The 16,820-nt window shown below is 51.8% G+C and overlaps 1 protein-coding gene across 4 annotated transcripts; it reads right to left on the reverse strand.

Annotated features, from left to right (window-relative positions):
* Positions 1-2,396: 2,396 nt before the first annotated feature.
* On the reverse strand, positions 2,397-14,152 carry FAM110A (family with sequence similarity 110 member A). Of its 4 annotated transcripts, none has more exons than XM_015099802.4 (2): positions 14,111-14,152; positions 2,397-3,850 (listed from the first exon to the last, which is right to left on the reverse strand). In XM_015099802.4, exon 2 carries the CDS (start codon positions 3,811-3,813, stop codon positions 2,926-2,928), a length of 888 nt encoding a protein of 295 aa, XP_014955288.2. In that variant the 5' UTR covers positions 3,814-3,850; positions 14,111-14,152; the 3' UTR covers positions 2,397-2,925. The 4 variants fall into 4 exon arrangements, with proteins under 4 accessions (XP_014955288.2, XP_027832836.1, XP_027832838.1 ...); XM_027977035.3 differs by having other exon boundaries at positions 2,397-3,909; XM_027977037.3 differs by having other exon boundaries at positions 7,223-14,152.
* Positions 14,153-16,820: the final 2,668 nt, after the last annotated feature.

Consider the following 16,820-nt stretch of genomic DNA (forward strand, 5'->3'; position numbering starts at 1 on the left):
CCTGGCCCCCTTCAGCAACTCATTAGCAAAGGCAGAACCATTTCATCAGGGCAGGGACAATACCCTCTCACTATATCCCTTCCTCTGTCAAGATAAACTGAGGTCCTGCAGGTGGGGATGGGCACTTTCCCAGGGGGCCCATCACACCTTCATGACAGAAGTGAGCAGCCAGGTTGCTAGTCTCCCAAGCCTAAGTGTGTATAATTAGCTGGTGAGAAACAGATCAGGGAGCAAATCTCATCTTTGCCTAATTAGGGGCTAGGCAGCTGGGGCCAGTCTGGCCTGGGGAAGCTGCTATGGAGGCCCAGCAGCCCCAGGGGACAAGGCAGCAGCTGCAGGCCCTCACAGGGGCTGAAACACAGCGGCTGCCAATCACTGCCCCTCACACTCCAACTGGAGGCGAAACAATAGAGGGCCTGTTTCTGTGGATCCCCAAGGCTTGGTAGCCTGGGGGTAAGGAGAATGGCAGAAGCTGCTAGCCTCTCCCTCCACAGAATCCTGGCCAAGGGGAACCTCTGTCAGAGAAGTCAAGGCTCAAACTGTCTCACCTTCCTCATTTCCAAGAATCCCTCCCTGCTCTCTTGCATCAGACCCTCCCAATGCCCTTCTTGGCACCCCCATCACAGCTTCTAGGAACAGCTCTGGTCTTAGGGCAGACGTCCCTGAGTGCATCTGTTCCAAATTATATGACTAGTTTCTACTTAGCGGCTCCTTCCCTCCCCTCAGACCTGGCGGGACCCATGGCTGTCTTGCCAACTGCTGGGCATCCAGTAGGTGTTCCATAGTGACGAGGAGGAAAGGCTGCCAGGATTTGGAAGAGGTGAGGCATGTGTCAGGAGAATCAAGGACCCAGAGAGCCGGTGACTGGGATGCCTAGGAGGCTAGGGTGTGACCCCAGGCTGGAGTGCAGAACCACTCTGTGACAGCCCAAAAGCCACTACCCCTCCCTGCTCTAAGACAAGAGGTGATCTTCTCAGGTGACCCTCAAAAAGTCACCTTGAGGATTCAGTGACAGGTTTAGTATGAATGGTCTGAGTCCAGCTCTTAAACTTCCTCCAGGAACAAGGGCTCTCCCAGATCATCACCAGCAGTCCTGTGACCCAAACCTTGATTTCTTCACACGTAAAATGCAACCAACGCTCCCTCCTTGTGTTTCTAGAGAACTGACAGCTCATGGTAAGGGGCAACCCTTAGCACGGAATTCAGGTGAGTTGCCTTGGAGGTAAAGGTTTTGACACCTCAAAAGACACCACCTCTGCAGAGCTGACACAAATTATGAGCCCAACCCCATCACTCCTTTAACTTGGGGATGGGGTGGGGGGGCCAGCTCCTGCATTGCCAAACCTGCTGGGAGCCTACAGCAGGTCATCCCCGGCCTGTGCCTCAGTCTCCCGATCTGTATCATGAGGGGTGAACTCCATCCTCATGAATTTGAATACCATCCTCTTCTACAACCTGATTTCCCCTATTTCCCCAAATGGCTCCAGCCCAGTCAAGTCCCCTGGGGACTGGTGGTGGACTGTCAGACAGCTGGGCTGACCTGGATGTTTGTCAACAGCCCAACGGAAATCTCCTCTTTATGCTTAAAATAAAACCTACATCAAACCTGTCACCAAGGGCCCCCATTAGAGCTTCCTGTTTCTGAGTGCTGCAGCCCAGGCAGCCTGCAGGAGAGGAAGCGCCTCCCAGCCCTGCCCCCCTCCCTCAGGAAAGCAGGGATGGAGAGCCCATCCAGGTTCTCACCCTTTATGAGCCTGGCCCTAGATGCTTCATCAGCCAAGGGTGGGGTCTACTAGCAGGTAACTAACCTGGAGGGAGACAGGAAGGAGCCGAGATCTCAAAGCCCAGTGCCAGCCACCTCCTTCCCTTTCCCCAAGCCCAGATAAGACCATGCTGCCAATTCATCCACCAGGGCCCAAAGAGGGAGACTGGCCTGACCAGGGTCACTCAGAGTTAGGGGCAAGGCCACTCATTTTTTTCTATCTATCTCAAGTCCTGCTTCCTCTAAGAATTCCACTTCCAATCTATGGACTGTGTGACCTCAAGTTCAGGGCTTGCCCTCTCTGAGCTTCCTGCCCCCTTGGGAACTGGGCTGGGATGGAAAAGAGCACATAACTTATGGTTGGGGAAGGTCCATATACCTGTCAGCCTTTCCCTGCAAGTCCCCTTCCCAGTGCTCTTCCCAGTTCTATCCCAAATTCTATGAAGAAAGCCCATCAGCGAGCCTCCCAGAGGGGTTTTGAGGATGCCCTGTGAGGCAAGTCTCAGGCCAGGCCAGCCACTGAACTCATGTTCCCCCAGATCCTAGGGTAGACAATCACTGACTTTTGAAGGCCCCATCCCAAGACTTCCCACCCTTTCCCCTTGTAAACACAGAAGAATCTGATGACCCAGCCTTTGAAAAACAAGCATTTGCGTTTATTAACCAAAAGGAGGGAAGTCAGAGCAGTGCAGACTCCTACAAGTCCCTTCTGTAGTCTACCCACCTAGGCCCAAGCTGCCAAGGCCACTCTTCCCTGCCCCACCCCAGGGTGAGTTCCCAGGTAACCAAGGCCCACGGGCTAAAGAAGAGGAAGTCAGCAAAGGCCAGAGGCCAAGGAAGGAAGAAAGAAACAGAGCTGCTGGGTAGACAGTTCTGGTGAGATCCCTTGGCCCTCCACTCTCAGTGCGGAGGCTTAAGTGCCCCAAATCCAAACCCACAAGCAGGGGACATTCATGTCAAAACCCTACATGTGAGGGCCAGGCAGTGGTCCAAGGTTAAGAGCCAGCTCTCTCCAGGTCAGTCCTTGCCAGATGGGTGCTCTGAGCCTTTGCCTCCACAGCAAGTTCACACAAGGCAGCAGCCTTGGGTCTGCTCCAAGCCAGGGAATGGATGCAGGAAAGGTCAAGAGGCCAACAGCCTAAGATCCCGACTCCAGTGGATACCTAGCCTTCAGCTGCTGGAGACTCCCGCGCCTGCCGCAACCCATACAGCCATTTGATTACGCGGGCGTTGCGCTCTATCACTGACACGCCATAGGGGACACGCTCCCGAGCCCGATCCTCGATGGTGACAGAGCTACGGCGGGAGCAGTCCCCCTCGGAGCTGGCTGGCCCAGCACTGGGCCCCGCCAGCGACACGATGTCTGAGCTGGCCCGCGCTAGGTGGGCCACACCCAATCCCTGTGCCTCCTCCGGGTCCAGGCCACAGAAGTTAAAGAATCGCTCCAGGTCAGCTGCTGCCCGTGAGAAGCGCTCACTCAGGTCCGACTTGGAGCGCTGCAAACCTGGGGGCCTGACTGGGCTAGAGGCAGCGGCAGGGCCTGGCGATGGGCAGGGCTGGACAGGGGACGCCGGCAGGGGCAGGACGTCCACTCGCCGGACTGCAGCAATACTCGGCGGTGGGCGTGGAGGCGTGGCCGGGGGAGGCTGCCTGGCCCCCTCAGCCCATCCAGGGGTACGGCTGGCCTCGGCAGGGGACACAGGACTATCACACAAGTTGATGAGGCTGCTAAGGATGTCCACGTCCAGCTGGGGCCGGCGGCCGGGACCAGGCAGGGCTCGGCGGCTAGGTGTGAGCACGGTGCGGCGAGTTCCAGGGCTGAAGAGGGGCTGTTTGCACAGCAGGGGCTGCACAGGCTCCTGACGAGTGTTGGCCACATGCAGGCTCTTGACGTACTTGGCCTTGTCGGCCTCCAGGCGCTCGACAGCACTAGGTTTCCGGGCTCCACCGTCCGCTGGCCGCCGGAGCAGGTAGCCAGGAACCTTGGTCCGTAGGCGGATAGGTAGGGCAGGGGTGTCCCGGGCTCCCGGAGTCAGCGTGTCCACAGGCATGGCTGTTACATTCCCCGAGGGCTTCTGTCTGAGGAGACTGGAGAAATGAGAAGACAGAGATCCAAGCAGAAAGCTAGCAGCTGGACTCCACAACGGCTGCAGGAGTGGAAAAAAGCGGCAGAGCCCACTCAGACAAAGGCTCAGGGAAGACCAAGAGACCGAAGACGCCTTCCCTATTAAAAGGTAAAAGCCACGCCTCTGATTCACAGGGAGCCAATCAGCAGGCAGAAAGCTGGGCCTGCGGCCCCACCCACTCCCCCTCCTTCGAGGAGGGCCCAGCCCAGCTGAAGCAGAAAGAAAAAAGGTACCACAGACAGACACGGGCTGCCTGGGCATAAAGGATGGGGATGGTATATTTTAAAGGAAGCAAAGTAGGCTCCAGGCTGAGTGCTGGACATCAGCCAGCTCATTCAGTGGATCCTCTTCTCAACTCCATTTTGCACTTGGGGAAACTGAAGCCCAGGGAGGCAAGCTTGAGGAAGCTAATTCAACAAGTTGGTGGCTGTCCCTTGCCTCCCTTGTCCCTCTGCCGCGCAGGGGTCTTGGGGTTGAGTGGCCAAGAGAAAGGGCTCCAACCCCACACCCCACCTGGAATGCCCACAGGAAGCCTGGAACCACCTCCACCCAACACTCACCTAGGCAGGAAGCTGCCCTGTGCCATCCACCCGCCTGGACATGCCAGGCCTCAGGCACGGCAGCAGAGCTTGTGGAGGAGGAGCGCAGAAAGTCCCTACCCCACCCCTGCCCCACTGGAGTCCAGACACCCATTAGCTTCCAGTATGAAATTCCAATGCCAGGCCCACGGTGATCCATGGATGCCTGTCAGGTGGAAACATCAGCCTTGAGCTATGCGGCCCCAGGAGAAGCTGGAAATGCCCAAGATCACAGCCCTGCTCAGGAGTATCCAGCCAACTCTGCATCTGCCAACAGCAGTAGTATGGACACCCATAGGCAGGAGGGCCTACCTCTGGAGGCACTGGTCTCCACATGATCACCTAAGCATCAGGGCCAGTGCCCTGGCCGTCAGGCCACCCCTGTCCCTTTTTCCAAGGAAGAAGGGCTAGAGTCCCAAAGTGCTCCCCGAAGTCCCCTGGAGATTGGCCGGAAGAAAATCCATAGACCAAGTCCTGAACCTTTTCAAGTATAATATGGGGGGAAAGGGACTCCATCAAGATGATCTTCAAGAGGACCTTCAGGCCATCTAAACCAGTACTGTCTAATTCAATAGCCACTAGCCACATATGGCTACTCAGCCTTAACTTTAAATTTATAGTAAATATAATTCAGTTCCTGAATCACACTGGCCACATTTTAAGTGCTCGATAGTCATATGTGGCCAGTGGTCACTCTACTAGACAGCACAGATTGGAGCATTTCCATCTGCAGCAAAAAGCTATACTGGACAGCCCCACCTCGACATCCAGAATGCCATGAGGGAAGAGTCTGGACTAGGGAGGGGAGAGAGGAATCTGTCTTCTAGACATCTGACATCATCCTCTCCTGTAATCTCGAAACAAGTCTGTGATACAGGTCTCTGTCATCCCATTTTCACAGATGGAGAAACTGAGACTCAAAGAAGTTGCCAACCTAGGTTCCAGAGCCAGTAAATAAGACACAAAGTCATATGAAGCCTAATTCACTCGTCTGAAAAAGAGTAGTTTTACTCATTATTATTCACATTCTCCTAAAACAGCTGGGGGGGTGGGGGGAGGGCAGCAAGGGAGGGTCTGTTTTGTTCCCCTATCTCAGTTTCAAGATATTGCTCTTTAGGTATAACTAACAGTCAATGGATTTTTACTAAGATAAAATACCTGTGAGGGCCAAATATAAGTAGGGAGACCAGGGACAAACTAGAAAGGGGGCACACCCACCCTACTGTAGGCATATGGTCCAAAATGGTAGGTATAGAATGTTCTAGGAAGCTGGGAATCCAGAGTGCATGGAAACTCTAGATTGTTAGTCTATTTAATAATAATAATATTAAAAAACTGCACGGACAGGGCAAACAAAATGCCTGCAAACATATCTGAGCCCCTCCCCTCCCACCCCAGTTTGAGGCCTCTGCAACCAAGGCAAGTTGACAACAGAAACTTGGGGGCTTTTGGCCCAGAGCCAGAGCTGCTCCAGAGGTAGAAGGGATGAAGTAGGTGGGAGAAGAAGGCTGCCCCACTCAGGACCAACCCCCAAGGAGACCTCAGGAGGGAAGGGTCACAAGAAAGGTAGCCATGCCAAGCCCTGTCAAGGTAGGTAGGCTCTGCCCCACCCCCTGGCCGCCACCTCCCAAACCAGTCCAACCCGTTGGTGGCATGAGTTCCCTCCCGGGCATCATCGGGGAAACAGAGGGAGGAAGGAGGTCAGATGGGCAGGGCTAGGGCATAAGTTCTGCGACCCCCACCCCCACCCGGCTCTGGCTTCCAAGGCCTCCAGCGGACCAGGCGCCCCAGGGGCTCTTCTGGCCAGACCAGGGCAGATTCTAGGAGCCAAGCTTGTCTATGGGGCCGCTGGCCAGCTCGCCCGGAACTCGCCCACTCGACCGCTGTGCGCCTTTCGCAAACAGCTGCACCTCTTCCAGACCTGGGGTTTCCTTATCTGTGAAATGCTGTTAAAAATAGATCTTCCTCATCCTCCAGGTCACCGTGAGGATGGAGAGACAAAAAACGAGTCGAGCACTTTTGTTCACTGCATGACCTGGGCTCCCGTTTCTATTACGAATTGGACCCACTCCTGAGACCATTCCTCTCGAAGGGGTCTCTAAGCCTTCTCCAGAAGGGTTTGTCTGAGCCTAAGCCACAGACAAAGGAGCTTAATCCGTGAACAAGACTCATTCCACAGGCGGGTGAAGCCCAAAGTGCTGTGGCTCCTCCAGTTGAAGCCAGGGTCCCGGTCCCCAGGTGGGGCTCGTGCCTTCTCTGAGGCCTCCTCTCATCACCCAACGCCCCACCCACGGATTTCAAACACCCACAAACGACCCCAAATACGCCGGCCCCAGGCCCTTCTCCTTGTCATCCTCGGGCATGTAGCCTCACCACGCTCCCTCCCCAGAGGCTTCCCGGGCATTAGCCTCAGGAGGCCGCGGTGTGGGGCCGCGGGGGGCGAAGGGGAGAGGGTCGTAGAGGAGCCCGGGTCCCCGGTCTAGCTTCTGCCCTTGCCCTTCCTAGCCGAGAGCAATCTTGGGGACTCCTAGCGGCGGTGGAGGCCCAGAGCCCAGCAGCACGCTGTGTGACTCTAGTCTGCTAGCCGCCCCTCTCCGAGCTCAGGTAGTCCCGGCTCTTAAATGAGAGAGCAGACGGCACGATTCCTACAGCCTCGTCCAGGCCTGAGTTTCGGCCCGGTCCCCGCCTACCCGAGGAGGAGGGAGAGGTGCCCGGGCAACCCCGACCCGGGCGCCCAGGCCCCGGTCCGCACATACCTGGCTGCGTCCCGGCCGCCGCTCTGCGCTCTCCAGCCCGGCCCACCTGGGCTCAGGTAACACAACGTTTGCGCAACTTCCGGCGGCCGGCCCCCGGCAAGTGAACCCGCTGGCCCAGGAATTACTCGAAAAGGGAGAAGGAAAACCAAGCAGCGGGCCGGAACTGAGCCCAGGCTTGCTGTCCGTCAGCTCGGCGCCGGGACCTGGTCTCAGGCGCCCTGCCTACCCCAGGAAGCCCTTCCGAAGAGCGGGGCCCGCCCATCCCCAGCTGCCCTGGCCCACACGTGGAGCCCAGTAGGGCAAGGGCACCCATCTTGCTGATGGAAAAACTGAGTCCCCCTTGTCACTGCCACAATGACCGCCAGTTAATATATTAACTTTTCCTGGTGTTAATTAACCCATTTTAATCTTCCCAACAATCCCTATGAAGGGAGCTCTATTATTATCCCCATTTGACTAATGGAAAACTGAGGCTGGGACAGGCTGAGTCAGTTGCCAAAGTCACCCTGCAGAGTCCAAATTGGGCTCTTTCTCCTCAGACCAAACCTTAATTAACACCACCCCCCTTTCTGGCTGTGTGTCCCTCAATAGGTTGCTGAACCTCTCTGGTCTTCCATTCTGTCTAAAGGAGAGTCCCAGCTTCCAGGCCAGGTCAGTGTGAGTTCTTAGAGCTTGAGAGTGCCTACTGAAGCTTTGAGCAAGCTGTAAACATTAGTAATTGACAGCAATAATAATAACTAGAATTTCAGATTGCCAGACACGGTCCTTGTTTAAATCTCTATACTACCCTGAGAGGGAGAAGCTATTTGATCCCCATTTTACAGATGAAGAGTCAATAGTAGTCCTGCCAGAAGGAACCCCTGGGAGGGAGGTGACCATCTCTTCTGCCACCAAGCTCTATTACATCACATCGGGTGGCACATTCAATGAAGCCAGTTTTCACTGGGATCCTGCGGTCCAAAGAAGGAAGTAAGCACTGGCCTCAGACATGAGCCCCAAGGAAGTGAAAGGACCCAGTTCCATGTCTGTGCCTGGTGGGGGCTGTACCAGCATTGAGGTGGAGGGCACAAGGGGACAGGAACTGATTCAAGGAACAACTCTCTTCCACCTGGGAGTGAATCAGCTCTGAGACCTCTTCCAGTCCCTGGGTCCTGATTTTAGGAGGATAAGGGAGGTGACAAGACCATCATTGTCCACAGCAGACTGCTGGGTCCCTTCCTAACCCTCTACTAAGGCAACAGTGGGGAAGGAAGCTGTGCTCAGTTAGGCTCTAACAGTAGTAAAAGCAAGGCAATGATGACAAGTTTTATAAAACAGGTAGAACTTCTCCAAGTGCTTGCTTTGTACCTGGCATTTGTTCTAAGCTCTTTCTAGGAATTAACTCATTTATTAATCCTCACACATACACTGTAAGGTAGATACTACTATTATGACTATTTTACATTTGAGAAAACCAAGGCATGGAGAGTGAAGCCACATGTCTGAGGTCACATGGCTAATAAATGGCAAAGCCAGAACCTGAACCGAGGCCTGGGTCTGGGGGGCAGGGGTGTGGAGGAGACAGTCCCCAGTCTCCTGCTAGTCTTTGGCCACTCACCAGGGGACTCCTAGGGAATCTCTAACCTCCCTCTCTGGGCCCCAGAGAGAGAAGTCAACTTGGCTATGGTTCTGGACCTGTTTCCTCAGCTATGAGGGCAGAAATGGCAATGTTTTCCCAACAGAAATCAGATGTCATCACAGCTCTGCTTAAGTCACCCCAGCCCCAGCCCCTGAGACTCCCTATCACCTGAGAACAAAATCCAAACTCTCCACTTGGCCCTCCTCTCAGTCCTCCTCCTCTGCCACCTCCTCTCCAGCCTCCCCTGCTCCAGCCTCTGAGTCCTCCCTGCTGTTCCTGAGCACACCAAGGTTTCTCCTGCCTCAGGGCCTTTCCACCATCTTCTCTGCCTGGAACCTTCCATTTTCACTTCCTCAGAGAGGTTTCCCTGACCACCCTGGGGCTCCTGCCAACTCTCTTACCCAGTTAGTTCCCTTCCAAGCATTCATCGCACCCTGTCATTTTAGATGACACTACCACCTGAAAGTCCCTTGAACAGCATGGAGATCAAACCAATCAATCTTAAGGGAAATCAACCCTGAATACTCATTGGAGGGACTGAAGCTGAAGTTGAAGCTCCAGTATTTTGGTCATCTGATGCAAACAGCCAACTCACTGGAAAAGTCCCTGGTGCTGGGAAAGACTGAAGGCAGAAGAAGAAGAAGGTGTCAGAGGATGAGATGGCTGGATGGCATCATCAATGCAATGGACATGAACTTGGGCAAACTTTGGGAGATGATGAGGGACAGAGAGGCCTGGCATGCTGCAGTCCATGGGGTCACAAAGAGTTGGACACGACTGGGCGACTGAACATCAACAACAACCACCTGTTTCCTATCTCTCCCATGGGCTAAGAACTCCATCCTCCAGGGACAAAGCATAAAAGGGGACAACACAGACCAAGTGGCCAGGCCACCTGAAAGACCAAGGCCCCTCAGCACCAAGCCTCCTCCCACCCCTCTACTCTGTCCAGGCCTTCCTCCACCAGTCCCACTAAGGCTCCAGCCTCCAGGAGCCCCTACTCAAGCTGGGCTCCAGATATTTCTAACTGAATCCTATTTTGCCTCCTAAGATGCTACATCCAAGTCTCTGCACACACCGCACCCTTTGCTGGCAGTGCCCTTTTCCACGCCCTCTCCCTGGCCACCCCTGTAGCCCTGATTCTAGGACTAGCCTGACTGAGTTCAAATCTCAACTCCACCAGCGATCAGCTATAAAACTTGGGTAAGATACTTCTCCATGCCTTGGTTTCCCCAACTGTAAAGCAGGATCCCTAATAGTGCCTCCCTCCCAGCATGAGGCCCGTGCTTGACAAATGCCACCAAAATGTGAGCTATGATAACTCTTCAACCAAATAGATGCTCCAGTGCCCAGCTCCTCTGTGAGGCCTTCGTCAGCCCAGACAGAATGTTGACCACTTCTCTCAGAGGTTACAAATCTAAGAACGCGGTCACTTGAATAGATATTTCTCCAAAGAAGGTACACAAGTGGCCAGTAAGCACAAGAAAAGATGCTCAGCATCGCTTATGATTAGGGAAATGCAAACCAAAACCAGAATGAGATACCATACCACACCCACAAGATAGCCATTATCAGTCAAACAATAACAGAAAATAATAAATGTGGATGGAGAATGAGCCGAAATCAGAAACTTGGTGCACTGTTGGGATATAAAATGGTACAGCCACTATGGAAAGAGTATGGCAGTTAAGCAAAAATTTTTAACAGACTTACTATGGCATCCAGCAAACCTACTTCAGGTATATGACCAAAAGAACTAAAGGCAGGGACTTGAACAGATACTTGTACATCAGTGTTTATAGCAGCATTATTCACAATAGCCAAAAGGTGGAAACAACCCAAGTGTCCCCTGACAGATAAATACTCAAAATGTGGGGTACGGTGTATACACATAGTGGAATGTCATTTAGCCTTAAAAAGGAAGGAAATTCTGACACATGCTATACAACACAGATGAATCTTGAAGTCATCATGCTAAGTGAAATAAGCCAGTCACAAAAGAACAAATACTGCCTGATTCCACTTATATGAGGTTCCTCAAGTAGTTGGATTCATAGAGGCAGAAAGAAGAACAGTGACTGCCGGGGTGGGAGAGTGAAGAGAGCAAGGAGTTACTATTCACTGGGTATGGAGTTTCCATTAGCAATGGTTGCACAACACTGTAATGAACGTAATGCGACTAGACTGTACACTTAAAAATGATTAAAATGGTAAACTGCATTTTATTAATACATACATTAAAAAAAAAAAAGAATAAGAAGGTTTAGTCTGAAGCCAGACACCTGGGATTCCAATCCAGCTCTAGGTGCAAGATATTAAACATCTCTTGTGCTCAGTTTCCCTTCATAAGGAGGAAATAACAGCAGTAACTACCTTACGTCATAGAATTGACAGAATTGAAGGAGTTCACACTTGTAAATTACTTAGCACACAGTAAGGGATCAAGAGGTGTCAGTGATTTCTATTCTTTGCTGAGGGGGCAGGAGGTGTGGTTTCTGATGTTTATCATTTTTATGACATTGTGCACTTCCACCTCACCCCTCCCTTCCACCTGCTTCTCCTTTTCCTTAGCAGAAGTCCAGCCCAGACTTCGGTGGAGACAGAGAGGCCCTCTCCTGCCCCAGAGGGAGCCAGGAAGGCTCCAGGCAGCAGAAGACTCCAGGACAGCTGCCAGGGCCAGAGACACCCAGCTGGGCATCCTCCAGGCCCACGCCAGGCCCCACACTATTTCTGGAGTTTTCCCAGATGTTCGTGCCCTGGCCTGCCTGCAGTCAGCCTTGCCCAGGGCAACCTTGCACAAACCTCAGGAAGAGAAAGGTAAACAGGCCACAGAAGCGGTGTGGGTGCAGCTGCCTAAGGCAGCAATCTCCCGTTTGGCCCACCAACTGCACACCTCCACCAACTCAGTCCTCTGGGCCTCAGGTCTGCACCTGAGCTTGCCAAATGAGGACAAAGGGACTCGCAGTGCAGACTAAGAGAGATACTGCGCGCAAAGCCTTAGGGAAGGGCCTGGCACACAGGATGCGGAAGGTGGAGTTGGGACAGACCCACAACCAAGCCCACTTCCTGTCCCGGACTGCCCTCTGCCTGGGCCGAAGCGCACCATCATGGCTTCTTTTCTCGGCGCAGAGATGTCAAGAACCTTGTCCAAAGTCACAAGAAAGTTAATGACAGATCATAGACAGGGCAGTGGTCTCATGATTAGATAAACAATCTATAATACACACATATTTTTTCAACCAGGTGATACATGTGCATGGCTTAAGATTCATAAGCTGTAAAGGAAATTAAAAAAAGAAAAACACCTCCCTCCACTCCTATCCCCAGCCACCCAGTTCCCCTCCCTGCAAGAATCATTATGATCAGATGGTTATATGTCCTTCCAGGGAGATTTCAGGCACATACAAGCAACAATGGACATATATTCTATTTTTTTTACACATAGCAACATGTTCTGTGCATTGTTTTCATTTATTCTTTCATTGAATAATATATGTTCTTAATATGTTATTAGCATGTTATTAATTATAATGTTATTAACAAAATAATATATGTTGTACTACATAAAGAGCCCATCAGTCCCTACCAATGGCCACTGAGCGTGTGTCTAGTCTCTATTAAAAACCACACTGTGGGACTTCCCTGGTGGGCCAGTGGTTAAGAATCTGCCTGCCAATGCAGGGGACATGGCTTCTACCCCTGGTAGAAGATCCCACGTGCCATGGAGCAACTAGGCCACAACAAAAGAAGCCTCCAAGTTCTAGAGCCCATGATCCACAGCAAGAAAAGCCACCACAATGATAAGCCTGCAACTAGAGAAAGCCCAGGCAGCAACGAACACCCAGCCCAGCCAAAAATAAACAAATAAATAAAAGAGTTCTCAGGCAGAGCCTTAAAAAACCCAAAAACCCCACACTGTGGGCTCACTGCACCTATATCATTCTGCCCAGAAGTGGGACAGCTAGGTCAGGGGGTGCATGTGTAATTGTGACAGAGATGAGGGACTGTGATCCAGGGAGTTGATCTCCCACCAGCAGAACACACAAAAATGATCAATAAATGTTAGCATTAGTCATTTTGATTCCTAGGGCTTTGGGCACCCCTCAGTTTCACACTGGAGGCGATTACCTCATTTACCTCACCCTAACCCTTCCCTGCAACACATTCCAGTCCGGGAAGATAATAAACTCGCTAATAAGTGAAATTATAGGACATTGGATGGGGTAAATGCTACTGAGAAAAACAAAATAGACAAGGCAGAGCATATGAAGTGAGTAAATATTTGTTGAAAGAATGAAGACTTGTTTTCTTTCTGAATTTCCAGAGCTCTGCTCCCTTTAAAGCCAGGAGACTGGTTTGGAGGAGAGAGGATAAATAATTCCCCTTGAAGAGATTCTAGACTCCCAGATGCTACAATTCTGAGTGTCTAGGATTCTAAGATGGAAGCCAGACAGATTGGGAACCAGCCCCAGAGTTGCCAAGTCTGACCATGTGGTTTTGGGCAAAGGGGCTTAACTTTTTAGAACCTCAGTTTGCCCACCTACGAAAGGAAACCCATAGCAACCAGCAGGTGGGGAGGGGGTTCCCCAGGAGGTAAGGCCTGGTGTAGGTCAGATGCTCTACCAGGAGCGGTCCTGGGCCCAGGACCAAGTCCAGTGTCTCTGGTGACTAGCGTCTTTGGCTGAGGGCTGTGCCTACCCTTTTGCCCAACCCGCAGTAGATTCCCAAGAGTCCTACAGCAATTCCAGGGCCAAAGCATCTGCTCCCCACCTGGCACCTAGCTCAGAAATGTCAGTCCTGCCTGAGCCACCCGTATCTTCTCTCTGAGAGGGAGAGCTCTGTAATTCAGAGCCCTGCAAGCTGAAGGATCTCAAGTGAGCCCCAAGTCCACCCCTGGCTTTCTGGAGAAATGAAGACAGATGGTGGGGAGAAGACCCCAGGCCGACGCTGGGGAGAGGCAGCCTGGAGCGGATGCAGCCAGGGCTCTCATGCTCCTGTTGATCAGAGGCTAAGAAAGCGACCACCAGTTACCTGTCAGGGTCTCTCAAGGCAAATCTAGAACTATTATGCTAGAGACTGCGAGATGGAGCAGAAAGATCTGAATCAGATTCTCTGCCAGACTTCGTCTTTCTGAGCCTCAGCGTTCTCATCTGTGAAATGGGGTACCCTCGTAGGACTCGGAGAGAACACGCACCGCAGGGGTGAATACAGCGCCCCCTTACACCCGGGTTCGCGCCCCGGACCACCCGTGCCCTCACAAGGAGCCTCGCCTAGGCGAGTCCCGCTCCTCCAGTGTGGGTCTTGAGGAGGCTGACAGCTCGGACCCAGTCAGGCGGGGAATGGCCGCACCCAACACGGCTCGGGAGGCCCAAGCCCCACGTGAGGACCCGCGGGGGCCTCTTCGGAGCTGTGCTCCGCACCCGAGATAAGCCGGAGAACCTGACTGTCCCAAGGTCCCAGACAGAGCGAAGGTCTGGGGGCACAGAGGGGAAGCGAAAACCCCGGGGCACCGGGGGAAGGGGAAATGAGCGCGTCGCTTCACCCCCCTCCCCGACACCAGAATGGTTTGCCCCGGACATCCTGATTGGTTTCTCGCTTCCGTTCGAACTCCGCGCCGCCCGCATTGCCAGGCAACGGCTTAGCTTCGGCCTGGCGTGGGAGCGCCCTGCCTTCTCAGTCCCTCCCCGCCCTTCAGCTTCCCGGTGGTCTCAGGTTCTTTGAGCAGCCCCTTTAGCTCAAGCGGCTAATTCTTTCTCTTGTTCACCCGGGACTTAGCTGATGGACGGAGGACCCTGGTGGGCCCAAGGGGTCGCTAAGAGTCGGACACGACTGAGCGACTTCACTTTCACTTTTCACTTTCATGCATTGGAGAAGGAAATGGCAACCCACTCCAGCGTTCTTGCCTGGAGAATCCCAGGGACGGGGGAGCCTGATGGGCCGCCGTCTCTGGGGTCGCACAGAGTCGGACACGACTGAAGCGACTTAGCAGCAGCAGCAGCAGTCCTGACTTCAGCTGACAGGCTATGTGAACCAGTGCAAGCCAGTTTTCCTGTCTGTTCCTCTAACTGCTCAATGCTGAGCAAGTTAGTGTGAAGATGGGCATGCCCAGCAGTCCCGAAATTTACTAAGGATGTGAGCGAAGATTAATATGCCCTGCGTTCTTTATCATGGCAAAATAATGAAAATAACTTAAGTGCTCAGTGAAAGGAAATTGGTTATATAAATCCATCCTGCGGAAGAACTGAATTTATTGAGGTTTTTATATATACCAGAAGCTTTGCATGACAAAACTCTCATCACTGCTCATGGCATAACCCTCTGATAAGTACCTTTAAATATCCTCACTTTTTGCTGAGGAATATTATACAGTCATTAAAAATGATATGATTAAAATATATTTAGCACTAAGAAAGATTGAATTTTTCAAAAGTATGTTTCAAAGCACTATGTACAACACAAATATGCATTAAATACATAATGGTAATATCACATGTACTATATTTACGTAATGGACTTCCCAGGTGGCCCTAGTGGTAAAAAAATCTGCCTGCCAATGCAGGAGACACAGGTTTGATCCCTGGGTCAGGAAGGTCTCCTGGAGAAGGAGAAAGAATACTCTAGTATTCTTGCCTGGAAAATTCCATGGGCAGAGGAGCCTGGAGGGCTATAGTTCATGGTACTGCAAAGAGTCAGACAGGACTGAGCACAATGCACATATTTCAGTTCAGTTCAGTTCAGTTGCTCAGTTGTGCCTGACTCTTTGCGACCCCATGAACCGCAGCACACCAGGCGTCCCTGTCCATCACCAACTCCTGGAGTCCACCCAAACCTGTGTCCATTGAGTCAGTGATGCCATCCAACCATCTCATCCTCTGTCGTCCTGTTCTCCTCCTGCCCTCAGTCTTTCCCAACATCAGGGTCTTTTCAAATGAGTCAGCTCTTCGCATCAGGTGGCCAAAATATTGGAGTTTCAGCTTCAACATTAGTTTTAGTCCTTCCAATGAACACCCAGGACTAATTTCCCCTAGGATGGACTGGTCGGATCTCCTTGCAGTCTCCAAGGGACTCTCAAGAGTCTTCTCCAACACCACAATTCAAAAGCATCAATTCTTCTATGCCCAGCTTTCTTTATAGTCCAACTCTCACATCCATACATGACTACTGGAAGAACCATAGCCTTGACTAGATATACATATTTCTGTATAAACATTTATAATAACAGAAGTTAATTTCTTCTTTCTGCTTCTTTCTTCTTTCTTTTTCCCCTTGACTGGTTTAACTGTTGGAAATTTGGAAATGTAAAATAAGTTACCAAATTGCCAATAGTTAAACCAGGCAGGGGGGAAAACAAAGACACATTTTTAAACAGAGAATTAGAAAAATCACCTCTAACAGCCCTTCCAGATGAGAGGGTGAGCCACTGTTTGGGTCTAGGACATTGCTCAGTTTGGAGTCAGGCTCCTTCTATCCCAGATGGTGTTTTTCATTCTTTGATTGGATTATCAGTGATCGAGCACTGACTGTGTACATACCTTGGAGAGGTTGGGGAGGAGAACTAATAGTATACCAATAGCTACCAATGATTGCACATTCTGGCATAGGCACCAACCAACCATATCAGAAAAGATACTATCATAAACAGGGAGTCTATGAGGATCAGCTAAATAACAGACCTGGCACTAACTGTGCCCTCTGCTAGATTGTGCTCAAACATACACACATTTTCTCATTTGACTTCATTACTGTCTGAGGAGATTCTACTAATATTCCTATTTTATAGATTAGAAAACTAAGGTTTGTTTGGGTCCAGCAGAAGTCCTCCGAACCATTCTGTTACATTCCCATGTAACTGCACTTTGACAGTGGCAGTGAGGAGAGCCAAGGAGGGTCTCTGATCCTGAAAGACACAGAGAAAACAGTAGGAGCAGGTCCAGATTTTGTGCTTCCTGAGGCTTAAACAATTTAAGGAGTGTTAGGGAG

The sequence above is a fragment of the Ovis aries genome, chromosome 13 (assembly GCF_016772045.2).
Source record: "Ovis aries strain OAR_USU_Benz2616 breed Rambouillet chromosome 13, ARS-UI_Ramb_v3.0, whole genome shotgun sequence".
Taxonomy (NCBI): Eukaryota; Metazoa; Chordata; class Mammalia; order Artiodactyla; family Bovidae; genus Ovis; species Ovis aries.

Coding starts and splice junctions, on each gene's coding strand:
- FAM110A (XM_015099802.4), bottom strand. CDS start 3,813: ATGCCTGTGGACACGCTGACTCCGGGAGCCCGGGACACCCCTGCCCTA.